Raw genomic sequence first — 15,411 nt, 5'->3', positions numbered from 1 at the left:
AGTGAACCTCTCAGAGAGTGTGATTTCTGCGCTCCATCTGCCACCAACACACTGCAGCTTGTTTTGGAAACACTACAGGCAGCCGGAGTGTGTGTGCAGAGTTCTTGGTGGTGGCAGAACATCAGATAAAGAAGATTGTGTATAAAACAGCATAAGCGTTGTAATATGTTGCCGTTTTATCTTTGGAAAGTTTGCGGTGTGTCTGGTGGTTTGGTGAGCGGCAATAAATGAACTTTAAATAGCAGTAGTATAGGAACAAATACAAAAAAAGGCTTCAGATTGTCAATGGAGCAAAGCACATCCATGTTTTATCATTAGTCTAAGATGCCTAGTTTAAAAAATATAGCTTGTATTAGAATATTTTACTGCAAAATGAGTTTTTTTTTATGGATCCTAACAAAAGATGGTGAAAATGTAGATCTCTCCTAAGGGGAACGTATCTGCTTTATCGCACTTATCTCCGGAAATAAAGATCAAAATATCACTAAACTTGTACGAGATGTTTCCTGATAGACATTGTATATAATAAACCCAATACTTCATCAATACCTTTGACCATATTTTGAATATATACACTTTAACACACATTCATTAATGGCGGAAATGGAATACAGGAGCCCCTTCCAAAAGAAAAGTTTAAAATTATATATTTTCTAAGATTTGACTTATTGGTGATTTGTTGGATCTTTACTGCTAGGAAATGAATGCCTATGTGTGTTTTCTCTGTAGCCTTCCAGAGGGGCGGTGAGCCGGCTGATGGAGAGCATGGCGGCGGACGAGGACTTCGAGCCGAACCAGGACAGCAGCTTCAGCGAAGACGAACTGGTCACACCGCGAAGCAACAGCGTGTCGGAGAGGGTCTCCACACCGGGTCAGTACACACACAAGAAGACAAGGAATAATAGATATTAACAGCTTCAGCTAACAAACAATAGTCAGTTCTACTGCAATGGCTGAACCGGAAAACAGAGAAGAAGAACAGACTACGTTCGAACAACAGCTGTGCACGGAGACAGTAGTGTAACTTAAAATGAGGGAATACTGTGTTCCCTTTAGTGTTTACTTCCTGTCTGTCTTCTTCGGCTGTTCCCTTTAGTGTTTACTTCCTGTCTGTCTTCTTCGGCTGTTCCCTTTAGTGTTTACTTCCTGTCTGTCTTCTTCGGCTGTTCCCTTTAGTGTTTACTTCCTGTCTGTCTTCTTCGGCTGTTCCCTTTAGTGTTTACTTCCTGCCTGTCTTCTTTGGCTGTTCCCTTTAGTGTTTACTTCCTGTCTGTCTTCTTCGGCTGTTCCCTTTAGTGTTTACTTCCTGTCTGTCTTCCTCGGCTGTTCCCTTTAGTGTTTACTTCCTGTCTCTCTTCTTCGCCTGTTCCCTTTAGTGTTTACTTCCTGTCTGTCTTCTTCGGCTGTTCCCTTTAGTGTTTACTTCCTGTCTCTCTTCTTTGGCTGTTCCCTTTAGTGTTTACTTCCTGTCTCTCTTCTTTGGCTGTTCCCTTTAGTGTTTACTTCCTGTCTGTCTTCTTCGGCTGTTCCCTTTAGTGTTTACTTCCTGTCTATCTTCTTCACCTGTTCCCTTTAGTGTTTACTTCCTGTCTCTCTTCTTTGGCTGTTCCCTTTAGTTTTTACTTCCTGTCTGTCTTCTTCGGCTGTTCCCTTTAATGTTTACTTCCTGTCTATCTTCTTCGGCTGTTCCCTTTAGTGTTTACTTCCTGTCTATCTTCTTCGGCTGTTCCCTTTCGTGTTTACTTCCTGTCTGTCTTCATCTGCGGATTTCTCTCGTGTTCAGTGTTTTATCCTCTTTCCGGCTCTTGTTCTGTTTACTTGTCCTCGTTTCCTTTGTCTAGCGTGTTTTGCTCTTCTCAAATATGAAAATAAATATTATAAACACAGTTATTTGACAGACTTACAGAAACTAGTGGTGTTTTTTTGGCCACTGCTGATGTTAAAGTGACCCAACTTCTTTGTGCAGATTGATATGACTGCACATAGTCCCTTAGTCAGAACAGCCGTAGCAGATTTTGAGATTTTTTTTAAATAACCGACCGCTAAATGTTGAAATCGACCAATCAGGATGCAGCTTTCATGTACAATATGCTCATATACCGCATGGCTCTGTTGTGTTCAGCTCCGGTGCAGTGCGTGTTGGATAAGGACTCGCTGGTAGACGGACTCAAAGTTTTGATCCCGATGGACGACCAGCTCCTGTACGCGGGACACGTGAACACTGTACACTCCCCCGACATGTGAGTACACATCTCAACCTCAGAGGGTAAAACAAAAAGACGCAGTGGAGCACAGGGATTGATGTGCAGCCTTTAATAGTGGACACACACATCTGGTGGCACTATTAAAAGCAGCAAATCAATCAGTGTGCTCCAATTTTGGTTCCAGCTGAAGTTTAGTGTCCTTGATTTTAGCAGTACCTGATTTAGCTGCACGCGTGCTTGAAAAGCCACCAGAGAATAAAAGTAAAGGAGAGAATATTTGAGGCTCTCTCTGCAGGTGCGAACCACAGTTAAAAAGCTTTGATGATTGATTGAATGCTAAAATAAAGCTGAAACAATTAGCTGACTACTAATCCATTTTTTGATAAGCAATTATTCACTGAAGTAATTGTTCATGTCAGAAAGAAAGCTTTCAGCCTCTCAAATATGGAGTTGTAATGCCTTTCTCTCTTTTATGTCATTATGTTTTGCGCTGTCAAAACAAGACATTTCAAGCTAGGCCACTACCTAGCTTTTTTCCAGTCGTTGTGCTAAGCTAGGCTAACCAGCTGCGGGTTGCTTCATATTAACCATACAGTTACTCTTCTCATCTAACTCTGGGCATTAAAACATAGAAATGTTATCCCAAACAATGTCAAAGTATTCCTGTAAAACTGCACAAACCTGCATAAACATTTTATGACAAACATTAAAATGTAATGAGTGGCCTCATTAAAAGAAAACAAACCCACTAAACCCTGTTCAGACGGGATTAATATTCCAGGGGGGATTCAGGTACTAACAGCGCTATGGTCTGAAAAGTATTAAATGAAAAAGTACTGCAGTGTTTGTTAGTTATAAACGACACATCCCCCACCCCCCACAAAGCAGTCAGAATCCAGATACCGGTTTAGTGCTTTCCCTGGAAAATACACATGTACACTGCAGAGACAAACGTGAACTTTCCCACTGATTCCCAGACGTTTAACCCGTCCATTTCTCCACATTTCCTCCCTGCAGATACAGCGTGGTGGTGGAGGGGGAGCGAGGGAACCGACCACACATCTACTGCCTCGAACAACTGCTGCAGGAGGCTGTGAGTCAACACAAATCACATCTCTGTTTCTGGTGAAAACTGAAATGTGTAGCACTTGGAAAATAAAAGGATTGCATCCAGTGGGGAAAAATAACTCAGACCTTTTACTTGAGTACTAAAAAAAAAAATATTTTTGCCTCAAAATGAAAGTGAAGTGGAAATATATAAAGTAGCTTAAAATGGAAATACTAAAAAATGTACTTAATTATGGTCATTTATTTTATGTCTACGACGTAGTAACTTAGCACCGCTGGTTACATGCATGCGTAAAGGCTTGACCTGTGGAATAATGTATATGATTTTTGTGTGCAGATCATCGATGTGAAGCCTCCGTCTGTCCGTTACCTTCCTGAGGGAACACGCATCGCCGCCTACTGGAGCCAGCAGTACCGCTGCCTGTACCCCGGCTCCGTGGTCAACGGTACAGAGCCAGCATCACACACTCACACACTCACACACACACACACACACACACACACACACACACACACACACACACACACACACACACACACACACACACACACACACACACACACACACACACACACACACACACACACACACACACACACACACACACACACACACACACACACACACACACACACACACACACACACACACACACACGATGCAAAAGGGTTTGGGCCAGTTAGTAATGGGACCATATTTGGTATGGGTTTGTATTCTTATTTCCATTCAGTGAATGTAATTAGAATCAGATTGACTATTTATTGCATTGGGAATTTTTTTACTTTTTAAATTAAGAATAAATATATCAAAACACATGCTTAAAAAAGTTTTCCTTATCTCTACAAATGACTCAAAATCTAATTATAACACTTGAGTCTTTTTTTATTTTCACCCTTAACAGGAAGTTCAGATATCGACGAGAAGGATGATCTCATCACGGTGGAGTTTGATGACGGAGACACAGGACGCATCCCGCTCTCACACATCAGACTGCTGCCGCCAGACTACAAGATCCACTGTGAGTATGCACACACACACACACACACACACACACACACACACACACACACACACACACACACACACACACACACACACACACACACACACACACACACACACACACACACACACACACACACACACACACACACACACACACACACACACACACTATCATGTCTATATGTTTGCATGGTTGCTATTCGTGTGTTGTTTGGCTTTAGGTGAAGTGTTTTCTCAGTACAGTGCCGCTATCTTAAAGCTATTCCGGTACACAGCTACTCTTTAAACAGCTGTGTGTGTATATACTATAAATACTATACCTAAACACTCTTCCTAAGTGTGTGTGTTGTCCACTCAAGCATGGTTCAGCCTTAATGGTTGTCCACATCAACTACAGTGAGGAAATGATGTCCTCCTAAAGGAGAGAAACAACATGAAGCACCTTGCTGACAACAAATATATGTGTCTAGTACTCAAAACACCTTGTGATATTTCAGCCGTATTTCTCCGTGGGTGCTACTGTTGACTTTGGCAGAAGCTGGTGTAAATATGTTCCTTTTTGCCAGCAAGGTGCTTCTAACATTTAACGAAGGAGTGCACAGAGAAGACACAATCTGATCATTCAGAATTGAGAGGTTTGCAGGTAGAACACGCCTATATTCAGGTGCTGCTTTTCTTGTTCAGAAGCCTGAGAAGCTGCAGTCATGGGGAAAGCTTGAGAAATGTTAAAGGGGCCCTATAATGCTTTTTGAGGTTTACCCTTTCCTGAAGTGTGTTTATATGGGTTTTTGTGCATGTAAATAGTCTGCAAAGGCTAAAGTCCCAAACTTCCTTAAGCTTAGATTGGACTTCTTTGTTTACTTTTAACAATAGTTACTCCACTATGTAACACTCATGCTTATATTGGCTAGCGCTCCAACCAAGCCCCCATTAAGTGCGCCGGGCTCAGAGGAAAATATTAGTTGTGGCCAAACGGCGGTACTACACTTCCGTATCAGTCGCTGGGCCCGGAAATACTTTTTCCCATTGACTAACATTGGGAAAGAGACGTCTGTAAATCGTTGGATCATTTTTTTTAAACTAAATAAACTTCCCAGTATGAACATTTGTATAGCCCTTATTAAAAACCTTCGGTCCTCAAGTTATAAAATGTGCTAATAACGCTATTCCCACGGGACCGCGCCGCCGGGAACGTTCATGTGACGTGTTCAGTACTACATGATTTTTACCTTTACCCATGGATACACAATAAGAACGGATTATGTGATTATATGAATGCTTTCGTGACGTTTCGCTCTCTCAAAAGTTGGGCCATTTTGTCTTCATGCGCCAATGAGCAGCTCTCATAGGAATGAACGAGGCCCCGTCTCCCACGCTGTATCCAGTTCTTATTATACATCCATGGCTCCAACACATTGTACATGATCGGCTAAGGGGCGGGACATCTCTAAGCGGTTGACAAGTCACAACAGAGCCAGCTAACTAATCAGAGCAGACTGGGCTCTGGTTTCAGACAGAGGGTGAAAAGAGGTGCTGCAGCACAGGCAGTATGAGAAAGCATGGAGACATGTCCCAGTAGAGACACTACATACTGATATGAACCTGAACGACAGCAGAATATGTCCTCTTTAATGTCAAATGCTTAAATCTTCTGTTTTGCTCCAGGTGCCGAGCCGTCCCCTGCCCTGCTGGTGTCCAGCTGCTCCCGGAGGAGAGTCCGTAAATGCAGCAAAGAGAGCAAAGAGGCGGGAACAAAACCTGAAGATAGCGCTCCGAAGATCAAAGGGAAACCTGGTCGCAAACCCAAACCCAAACCAGGTGAGCAAAGCGCTTCCTCCTCTCCTGCAGCTTCTCTTGCTTCATTTGGGCTTAACGCTTGACTTTTAGTATCATCATTATTCAACTCACTAATTGTTATTACCAGCCCACGACCCGCTGCTCATCCTGCTAATAGATGATACCCTCTGAGTCTAATTTCACTCGACTGTAATGCATCAGTGAAATCACCTGAAGGGACAACGAGTCTCTCGGAAGTGATTGAGATCTGTTAGAATAATCAAAAAGAGAAAAGGTAATGTTTCCTAAGGGAGGTAGAAATAAAAGAGGGGTTGCTTAGTAACACTGTACTGCCATCATGTTCGACTTTATTCCACAGAAGGTAAAGTGCTTCACAAACAAAAAATAAAGATAGTACCATGGTCCCCTTCCCTGGGAATAAATACCAAGTAACACATGACTTTGGGATTGCTAAAAACTCTCTTAAAAATCTGAATAAAATGTATAAATTAAATAAGAATATAAAAATGATTAAATACAAAGAAAATAATGATACAATAAAAATAAGAGTTTGCTGCCTTTTTCTCTCCTTTGAGGAATTCAATAGCGGCTTTCACACCAAGCACTTTGCCGTACTTAGTACCCAGCACTTATAACCCCCATGGAACTAAGAGCCGATCGCGTCCACACCGGAATAAGTCCCTGAGGGAGGATTAGTCAAATGAAGCCGCTGACGTCACTTCTTCTTCTTCTGCTTTGGGTTTACTGGCAGGCCCCAAAGTACTTCAGGGCGTATACTGCCACCCGAAGCCCCCGAACGGAAGTCCCTTGAGTTAGGGACTGGCTTCAGTAGAAGCTGCTGGGACTCCCAGCAGCTTCTACTGAAGCCTTCCAAGTAAATCGCCAGAACGCTGACACCTCCTCATCTCCACCGCTCCCATGTTTTTTGTGATGCCATAAGTTAGTCTCTCTGCGTTGGTGCGTGGGGCTAATGCTAATAATGCTAATGCCAGCAAATACAATGGCGGCTTCAATAAACTTTTCCGAGTTTTACGGGGCGTGGTTTGCAATTCGCCCAGCCAATCAGAAATTGGAACTTTGTTCTCCCCAGGATAGTACCACCTCTCTAGCAGGCACTAAAAATGGGGTAAAAGTTCTCATGAACTAAGTCTTTTTGGTGTGAACGCAAAATCCCAGGAACTATCGGAACTAAACAGGAAAAGTACGGGAAAAAGTACTCTGGTGTGAAAGCGCCTAATGGGACCAGTAAAGGACATCTCTGGCCAAATGTGTCAACACCTCGTATTAAAGAGAGATGTATTTCACATTAAGAGGACAATGTGTGCCCTACTTCTTCTCCATTTTTAGGAATACTGATAGTAAGATGCAGATTGTTGATGTCCTTATTCAAACTATTTATCATAAAGACCCTTAAAGAAGTCAAATCAAACATGCTTTTCCGTCGCCTTTTGATTAATCTTTTTAAAACATCAGACCCAAACAGAAATAGCTCCACGCTCAGAAGGATCTTTCATCAAGCATCTCGTACTTGACTGTGACTGTCATCTCTGTTGTCACTTTAATGAAGACCTCCGTTGTTGTCCAGAGTCTGTTCCTCCAACAAATGATGTGTTGTGTCTAATTTGCTGACGCTCGTCTTGTTTCTACTGGCGAAGCAGTTCTTCAATGCAATGCTTTCATTTTTAGAGTCGTCTCCTTCATTTGTCTACTTTTCTCTGCACATCACTACAAAAGTCCCAGAGCCACCAAAAGCAAGGGGTGAAAAAATGAAGAGGGATGATCTTTTAAATATACATTCATACACATATATACCCACTTGTACCAATGTTCACTTATACACATATACACGTACCTGTATACTTATACAAACATACAGTAAGCAGAACTCAAAATGATTGCAGGGAAAACATGCTCATTCTCTTGGCCGTGTTAAAGTTGTATTTATAAGATTTTTCCATATTCAATCCATGTTCTCCATCTATGATCAGCTATGTGTTTTTGTTCTACCTTTCTTTCCTCTTTCCAAGCTGTTCTTAAAGTTTTCAGAATAATTTCCTTTTTCATTTGTCTACTTTTCTCCACGTACAACCAAAAAAATCCCGTCATCACAGAAAGAAAACATCATGCTTTCCAGTAGAGTCTAACCTTTGTGTTGTTTTTCCTCTCAGAGACCTCCGTGAACCCAGACGTCCGGGAGAAAGCTGACCCTCCGTCTTCCTCCAGCGCGCCCGCAGAGAGACCCCCGCCTCCACCCAAGCCTCCCCAGGACAGACCCTCCTCTGTGCAGAAGAACTCTCCGGAGAAACCTCGTCCCGCATCCCGCCCCACGATAGGACCCCATCAGAAACCGGGCCGCAAAATCTCCACTACGTCCCCACTAAGTAGCCCTACTCTCCCACAACCGATTTCCAGGAAAGCCCCCACACCTTCTGCGGTTAAACAATCCCGCTCTCTGCCTCCGTCCCTCTACCCCTCCACCTACGGAAAGGTCCTGACGGTGGATCTGTACAGCGAACCCAACCTCAGCTCGTACACAAACCAGCGCAGAGATCGAGAGAACGGCGTCAGTCCCACCTCAAACCGACCCTTAATTAGACCCAATATTACATCGCCCAAGTCCTCATCCAGGCCCCCTTCAGTTTCCTCGCCCAAAACCAAACCCCCCTCGGAGCATCACAGATCGAGCCACAGCTCCGGACTCATACCCGTCTCCATCTCCAGAATGTCATCCAGCAAACCTCTGACTTCCAGACCTTCTTTATCGTCATCGTCCGCCCCCAGACCCAAACTGAAGATGGCGTCCGACCATCTTTCCTCCAGACCCGGCGCCGTCTCGCGGCCCAAACCCAGCTCCGGACAAGGGGACTCTCTGATGAGGCGCAAGTCTTTACCGGCAGAGCCCCTCGTGAAGCTGGACCACGAAGGCGTCACCTCTCCAAAAACCAAGAAGACTAAAGCTCTGATGCTGCTGGAGGGCCGGGGCGTCAGAGCAGATCACACGCCCATCGCCTCGACCAATCAGAAGCCGATGAAGGTGAAACCGAGAGTTGATAGAGAGTGTGTTCTTCCAGAGAAGGACGCTCACTGCAAAGCGCCGATTCTAACAAAGGAGAAGTCGGAGAACCGTGGAAGAGGACAGGACACGAGGGAAGAGAAAGGTAAGAAGGAGGTAGAGAGGAAGGTGAAGAAGGAGGAGTCTCACAGCAGCAGCAGCTCGGAGTCGGAGGAGGAACGTGACAAGGTGAAGAAGAAGAAAAAGAAGAAGAAGAAATGCACCTCTAGTTGCTCGTCCTCCTCTTCATCTTGCTCCGGTTCCTCCTCGTCTTCTTCATCAGGGTCCTCGTCCTCGTCCTCTTCGTCCACCGATGACTCCTCCTGCAGCTCGGATGAAGGGAGGACCTCCACCCCTCCTTCAGTGCCAATCACAGCTCCTCCAGTACAGGAGAAAGCGAAAGAAGAACCGAAAGAGGAAGAGGAGGAAGTGAAGAAGGAGGAAGTGAAGAAGGAAGTGGTGAAGAAGGAAGTGGTGAAAGAGGAAGAGGAGGAAGAAGAGGAAGAGATGTCGCCTCCTTCAGAATCTCCCTCTCCTTCCTCCTCTCCGACGCCTCCTGCTCCCGTCAAACCTGTGAAACCAGCGACCGGGAAAGGCTCCGGGCAGAGGGGTCGTCCTCCCAAACCAAAGCCCAGCGGAGGGGAGGGGAAGGTGGGCAGGCCGAAGAGGAGGGAGGGGGTCCACATGCCCACCACCAAGGAGCTGGCCAAACGTCAGCGGCTCCCCAGCGTGGAGAACAGACCCAAGATATCTGCGTTCCTTCCAGCCCGACAACTCTGGAAGTGGTTCGGAAAACCCACTCAGGTGAGGAATTATTTGACTCCCGTTGTGTGATTTGATTTTGTATTTATTGCCTGTAAAGCACTTCGGTCACTGAGGTTGTTTTAAATGTGCTATATAAATAAATAAAGATTGAGATGAAGGAAAAACAAGACTAGATAGAACATTCCAGATGTGGAAAAAGTCTGGCAGTGGCACAGTCAGTAGGGGCTTGGACTGTGAGCCGGAGGGTCGCCGGTTCAAGTCCCCGAACAGACCTAAATATGGAGTGTGGACTGCTACTTGGAGAGGTCCCAGTTCACATCCTGGGCCCTGCCGTGGTGCCCTTGAGCAAGGCACCGGACATAGTAGTATTAATTTAGCATAAAAGAGAAAAACTTAGTTTAATGTTCATGTCTCTTCTACATCAACATGTGTCCCCTCTTCTTCATGTCTCTTCTACATCAACATGTGTCCCCTCTTCTTCATGTCTCTTTTACATCAACATGTGTCCCCTCTTCTTCATGTCTCTTCTACATCAACATGTGTCCCTTCTTCTTCATGTCTCTTCTACATCAACATGTGTCCCCTCTTCTTCATGTCTCTTCTACATCAACATGTGTCTCCTCTTCTTCATGTCTCTTCTGCATCAACATGTGTCCCCTCTTCTTCATGTCTCTTCTACATCAACATGTGTCCCCTCTTCTTCATGTCTCTTCTACATCAACATGTGTCCCCTCTTCTTCACGTCTCTTCTACATCAACATGTGTCCCCTCTTCTTCACGTCTCTTCTACATCAACATGTGTCCCCTCTTCTTCACGTCTCTTCTACATCAACATGTTTCCCCTCTTCTTCATGTCTCTTCTACATCAACATGTGTCCCCTTTTCTTCATGTCTCTTCTACATCAACATGTGTCCCCTCTTCTTCACGTCTCTTCTACATCAACATGTGTCCCCTCTTCTTCATGTCTCTTCTACATCAACATGTATCCCCTTTTCTTCATGTCTCTTCTACATCAACATGTGTCCCCTCTTCTTCATCACTCTTCTACATCAACATGTGTCCCCTCTTCTTCATGTCTCTTCTACATCAACATGTGTCCCCTCTTCTTCATGTCTCTTCTACATCAACATGTGTCCCCTCTTCTTCATGTCTCTTCTACATCAACATGTGTCCCCTCTTCTTCATGTCTCTTCTACATCAACATGTGTCCCCTCTTCTTCATGTCTCTTCTACATCAACATGTGTCCCCTCTTCTTCATGTCTCTTCTACATCAACATGTGTCCCCTCTTCTTCATGTCTCTTCTACATCAACATGTGTCCCCTCTGTGGAAAGAGATTCTGAAAGTTTCAGGAAAAAAGATTCTCTCTCTTTTTGTCCTGATCCATTTCTATAAAAACCTGTCTGAAAATGAGCTGATCAGATTTTGGCCACTTTAGGATGACCTTATGATGTTTTGTCTTGAGTAACCATTAGCCAATCAGCCACCAAGGTAATCGCCCCCCCCCCCCACCTTATCACCTGAATCTCCTCCTAGAGCACCATTGAGTTCTTTGTAACCAAATGTCTCTCAGAGGGGCGTGGGGAGGGGCTCCTTATTTTCATCTAAAGTAACAGACAGAGAATCAGCACTTTGGAAACAGGGCTGAAACAGAGGGGATTATGGGTAATGCTGCAATGATCTGTTTGGTGTTTGGAGCCAAACACTTCAGAGACATGTTCTGTATATATCTGAGACCTCTAATATATTGATGAGAACAGTATAATAGTGGACCTTTTAAAGTATCAAACATGCTCGTTACGAGCCATGACTCTTTTCAAATTATTATATAGTTATAATATATTATAATATTCAGTTGGATCTCTAATAAACACATGTAAGAACATTTAAATATTGTATTTTTTCAAACGTGTCAATTTTAAATACTGAGTGTATTAGAAATGCATCATTTGAAAATGCGCTTTTATAACTTGAATATTTTAAGAGCTTGTATGAAATGAACCTGTTTAGTGAGACAAATATAAAAAGACCGGCACCTATCTTTACATGCATCTCTTATTAGATGTTTTTATTCATTAGATTCAGTGTTGTTCACATAATAAACTAAACAGATACCGGTACATCTACTAGTTTAGTCCCCAAAATATCATACCATAATTACCGTATACAGTACATGTTCCCTCAGAGAGACTGACATGGAAGTTTTTCTTTTTGTAATTTAATTAAATGTTTTTCTTTTTTTATTTTATTTTTAAAGCAGGCAGCATTCAAAATAAAAAATGTCTGCCGCCTCAGCTTCCTCCATCTTTTTCTTCTCTATTTCTTACATTTTGAAGATCACTTTTGCTGTTCTCCCAGTTGTTTCTCCTCCTGATCCATCTCTGGTGGTTTTCGGCCAGGTGTTTGAAGAATCTCTCTTCCTGCCCCTTCAATCTGGCCTCCAGCTGTTGGACTTCAGCCTCCCTGCTCTGTTTCAGAGCCACTTCTCTGAGGACCTGCTTCTGCAGAGAGCTGCAGTCGAGCTGCCAGGCTGTAACGCTCTGACGGAGCTCAGCGTTGGTGTTCTCAGCCTCCAGTCGCAGGAACTTCTCCTTGTCCAGGCTGTCGGATTTCTCCTTGTTGATCTGGTCTGAGATCTGTTTCTCTGCCTCAAACCTTGTGATCATCTCGTCCAGCTGCTCCCTGTGTTCGCTCTCCGCCTCCATCTTCTCCTTCTCAGCGCTGCATTTATCCTCCAAGATTGTAATGAACTGAAGGAGATCTTCCCCTTTCCTCATCAGCATTCTTGCGGTCTCTGTTTTGGCCTGCAGGAGACCACCATGTTTCTGGCTGTCGGATGTCTGCTGCTGGCTTTGTTGGCACAGACTTTCCCTCAAATATGAGATGTCTTCCTCACACTCCATGATGGTGTCAAACTGCTTTATAATATGCTCTTCAGAAAATCCTGTGTCCCTGTAATCCAGGAGTTCCTCGAGGCGTTTGTCTTTCTCTGCTCGCACCCTGTGGCAAAAGTTATTCCTCTCTCTGTGATACTCAGCGTATAACTCAGTCAGGCCGGATATCTGCTCGTTGCTGCTGTGGATCTGCTTGCAGGCGAGTTCAACGCGATCCACAGGTTTCCCCCTGTTGGGCTGGAAGCCTCGTCTGTCCATGGCACAGTGTGTAGACTTGTGCGAGTGTAGAATGTAGTTGCTTGTCGAAGCTCTGTGTTGTCTTTGTTAGACTGACTGGTTTCTGAATGAATGCGTGTCTATGGCTGACCGCTGGCTGTACAGTGATTGAAGTCCTCAGAAGAGCCTTCCTGTTTACGTTCAGTGCTCGGTTGTCATGAGAACCAAAGTTCTAGAACTCCAGGTCAAACCCAAACGTTCCATTGGTCCTGGTGCCATGTGTGTCCATGGCAACAAACATCCAATCAGAGAGCTTGATGGCAGAACAGATTTTTATAATTAATATTCAATCTATTTGTCCGACTTTATCACTTTATTAGCAACATAAATGCATTTTTTTCAAATACTTCACATGTACACGGTGCAAATATGTCATTTTCATTACTCATTCATTCATTCATTAATACCTGACTGCATTCCTTATGGCTGAGAGGATTTTCTGTTTCAAACAATGATTATTTTATAAAAATAAGGTTCTTTGTCAGTTTGGAGAGAGGAGTATCACTGTTGCCAAAGTTTGTTGTCTGGGAGTACAGAAGTTATATAATTAGCGTCTAAAAGATTAAAAATGTCATGACTGAATATTTCCACTATGTGGAAGCAACGTGAGATTTCTTGCTGTTTGAGACTTGGTTAGGCATTAAAACAGCAAATCAAGTTTATAGGGTATGTAAATAACATCAGGGTCCTTTTCTTATTATGAGTCACTTTGCTCAATCCTCAATACTGAAGCCCTTTAAAAAAAGGTACTTAGACAAAATAAATGCAAAAGTAGGGTCCAGGTGAAAAACAATACAAAGTTACATTTAATAAGTGAAGAAAATATGTAATTGTGAAGACCAAAAACAAAAAATGTTAAGCTTATCCAGACAAAGTGTGAGAGCAAGTATCTTCCTGTTGGTTGTAATGCTGAAAAAACCGATGTCAAACAAACAAAAACAGACAAAACAATCCATGGGGAGAAGCAAGTACGTCATGTAATACACTGTCAAGATGCCATATGTCATAGAAACAATAAAAAACAGCTGTGAGCATTTCAACCCTGCCAGTAAATGGCGCTATATAGACACAGGCCCCTAATGTACCAAATCCCCCCCTCGTTACCCTCTCTGACCTGTCCCTCTCCCCCTCTCCCCCCCACAGAGACGGGGTATGAAAGGCAAGGCGAAGAAGCTCTTCTATAAGGCCATCGTGCGCGGCCGGGAGATGATCCGCATCGGAGACTGCGCCGTCTTCCTGTCCGCCGGACGACCCAACTTACCGTTCATCGGACGCATCCAGAGCATGTGGGAGTCGTGGGGCAGCAACATGGTGGTCCGGGTCAACTGGTTCTACCACCCTGAGGAGACTAACCCCGGCAAGAAACTCATCGACAAGAAGGTAGGTGTTGGGAAAATACGGAATGTACTCTTCCAATATCAGAGTCACACATGATAACAAAGGCCCTACGTAACTGTGTACGTGACAGGATGTATGATTACCTAGAAGAAGCTCATGAGACACCGTGTTGAACATACGATAGCTATGTTCAACGATTAAACATGATGACAGCCCCTAGGGAGATATAACTGTCATGTTTATTGCTTACGCAGGCCTTAGCTAATATGAACTAAACATTGAATACTGCTTTGAACCGGTATCCCTGCATCTTGTGACTGTGTAAATCCCTCTCTTGTATATCAGCATGTGAGGGACACTGTTCAGGAACTAGTTGAACCAAATGCTCTGTATTTGATGACTACTTCCATTCTTGAGAGGATAATAAATACATGGATCCTGATTATTGAAGCTCAAGCCGGTGACGAGTGATATTTTTCTAACAGTAGGCGTCAAAAAACTCCATGAAATGATCCGGTCACTACCTGTACATCCTCTCTCTGGATGTCCTGATGCCACAGATCTTTCCTTCATTGTCCTTTTCTCTTAAAGTATAGAAAACCTGAACTTTGGATCATTTCGTTGTTTTACTAGCAAATCGCGACACAGCAGCTTTTAGGCATGATTAAACTTATTAAACCTGGTGCCGATTCATTGTTTATACAGGAAGTGGGGTAGTGACGTAGTGCTGCTTTAATATAAAGACTTTGAGGCGGGATCCTGTTTATTCCTATAAAAGATGCTCTGTGGTGCATGAAGCCAAAAGAACCTGTTACTCGAAGGCAGAAATACCCACATTTGTCAGGGAGAGCATTCTCATTTGCTTTTTCCTTAAGCCCTCAATCAGCTCCACCACTCCCTGTCTAGCCAGGTGAGACGAATGGAGGTTTCGGCTTTTTGAAATGTTACAACTTTTCGTCCCTTATGAGTTAAATAAGGGCTTTTCAATCATTTTTGTTAAATATATACGC

General features: G+C 43.7%; 1 protein-coding gene across 1 annotated transcript in view; it reads left to right on the top strand.

Annotated features, from left to right (window-relative positions):
* The window catches only part of tnrc18 (trinucleotide repeat containing 18), a 65,730-nt gene extending 51,090 nt beyond the window's left edge, over positions 1-14,640 (top strand). The window contains 8 exon segments of the mRNA XM_079644395.1: positions 730-871; positions 2,123-2,240; positions 3,222-3,297; positions 3,610-3,718; positions 4,175-4,291; positions 5,944-6,096; positions 8,244-9,931; positions 14,207-14,640. Of these exon segments, the coding sequence (XP_079500521.1) occupies positions 730-871; positions 2,123-2,240; positions 3,222-3,297; positions 3,610-3,718; positions 4,175-4,291; positions 5,944-6,096; positions 8,244-9,931; positions 14,207-14,497 (2,694 nt within the window). The 3' untranslated portion in view covers positions 14,498-14,640.
* Positions 14,641-15,411: the final 771 nt, after the last annotated feature.

The sequence above is a fragment of the Notothenia rossii genome (assembly GCF_949606895.1).
Source record: "Notothenia rossii genome assembly, chromosome: 8".
NCBI lineage: Eukaryota > Metazoa > Chordata > Actinopteri > Perciformes > Nototheniidae > Notothenia > Notothenia rossii.
Note: the sequence above shows the minus strand (reverse complement) of the source record. Positions and strands in the feature narration are given on the sequence as shown.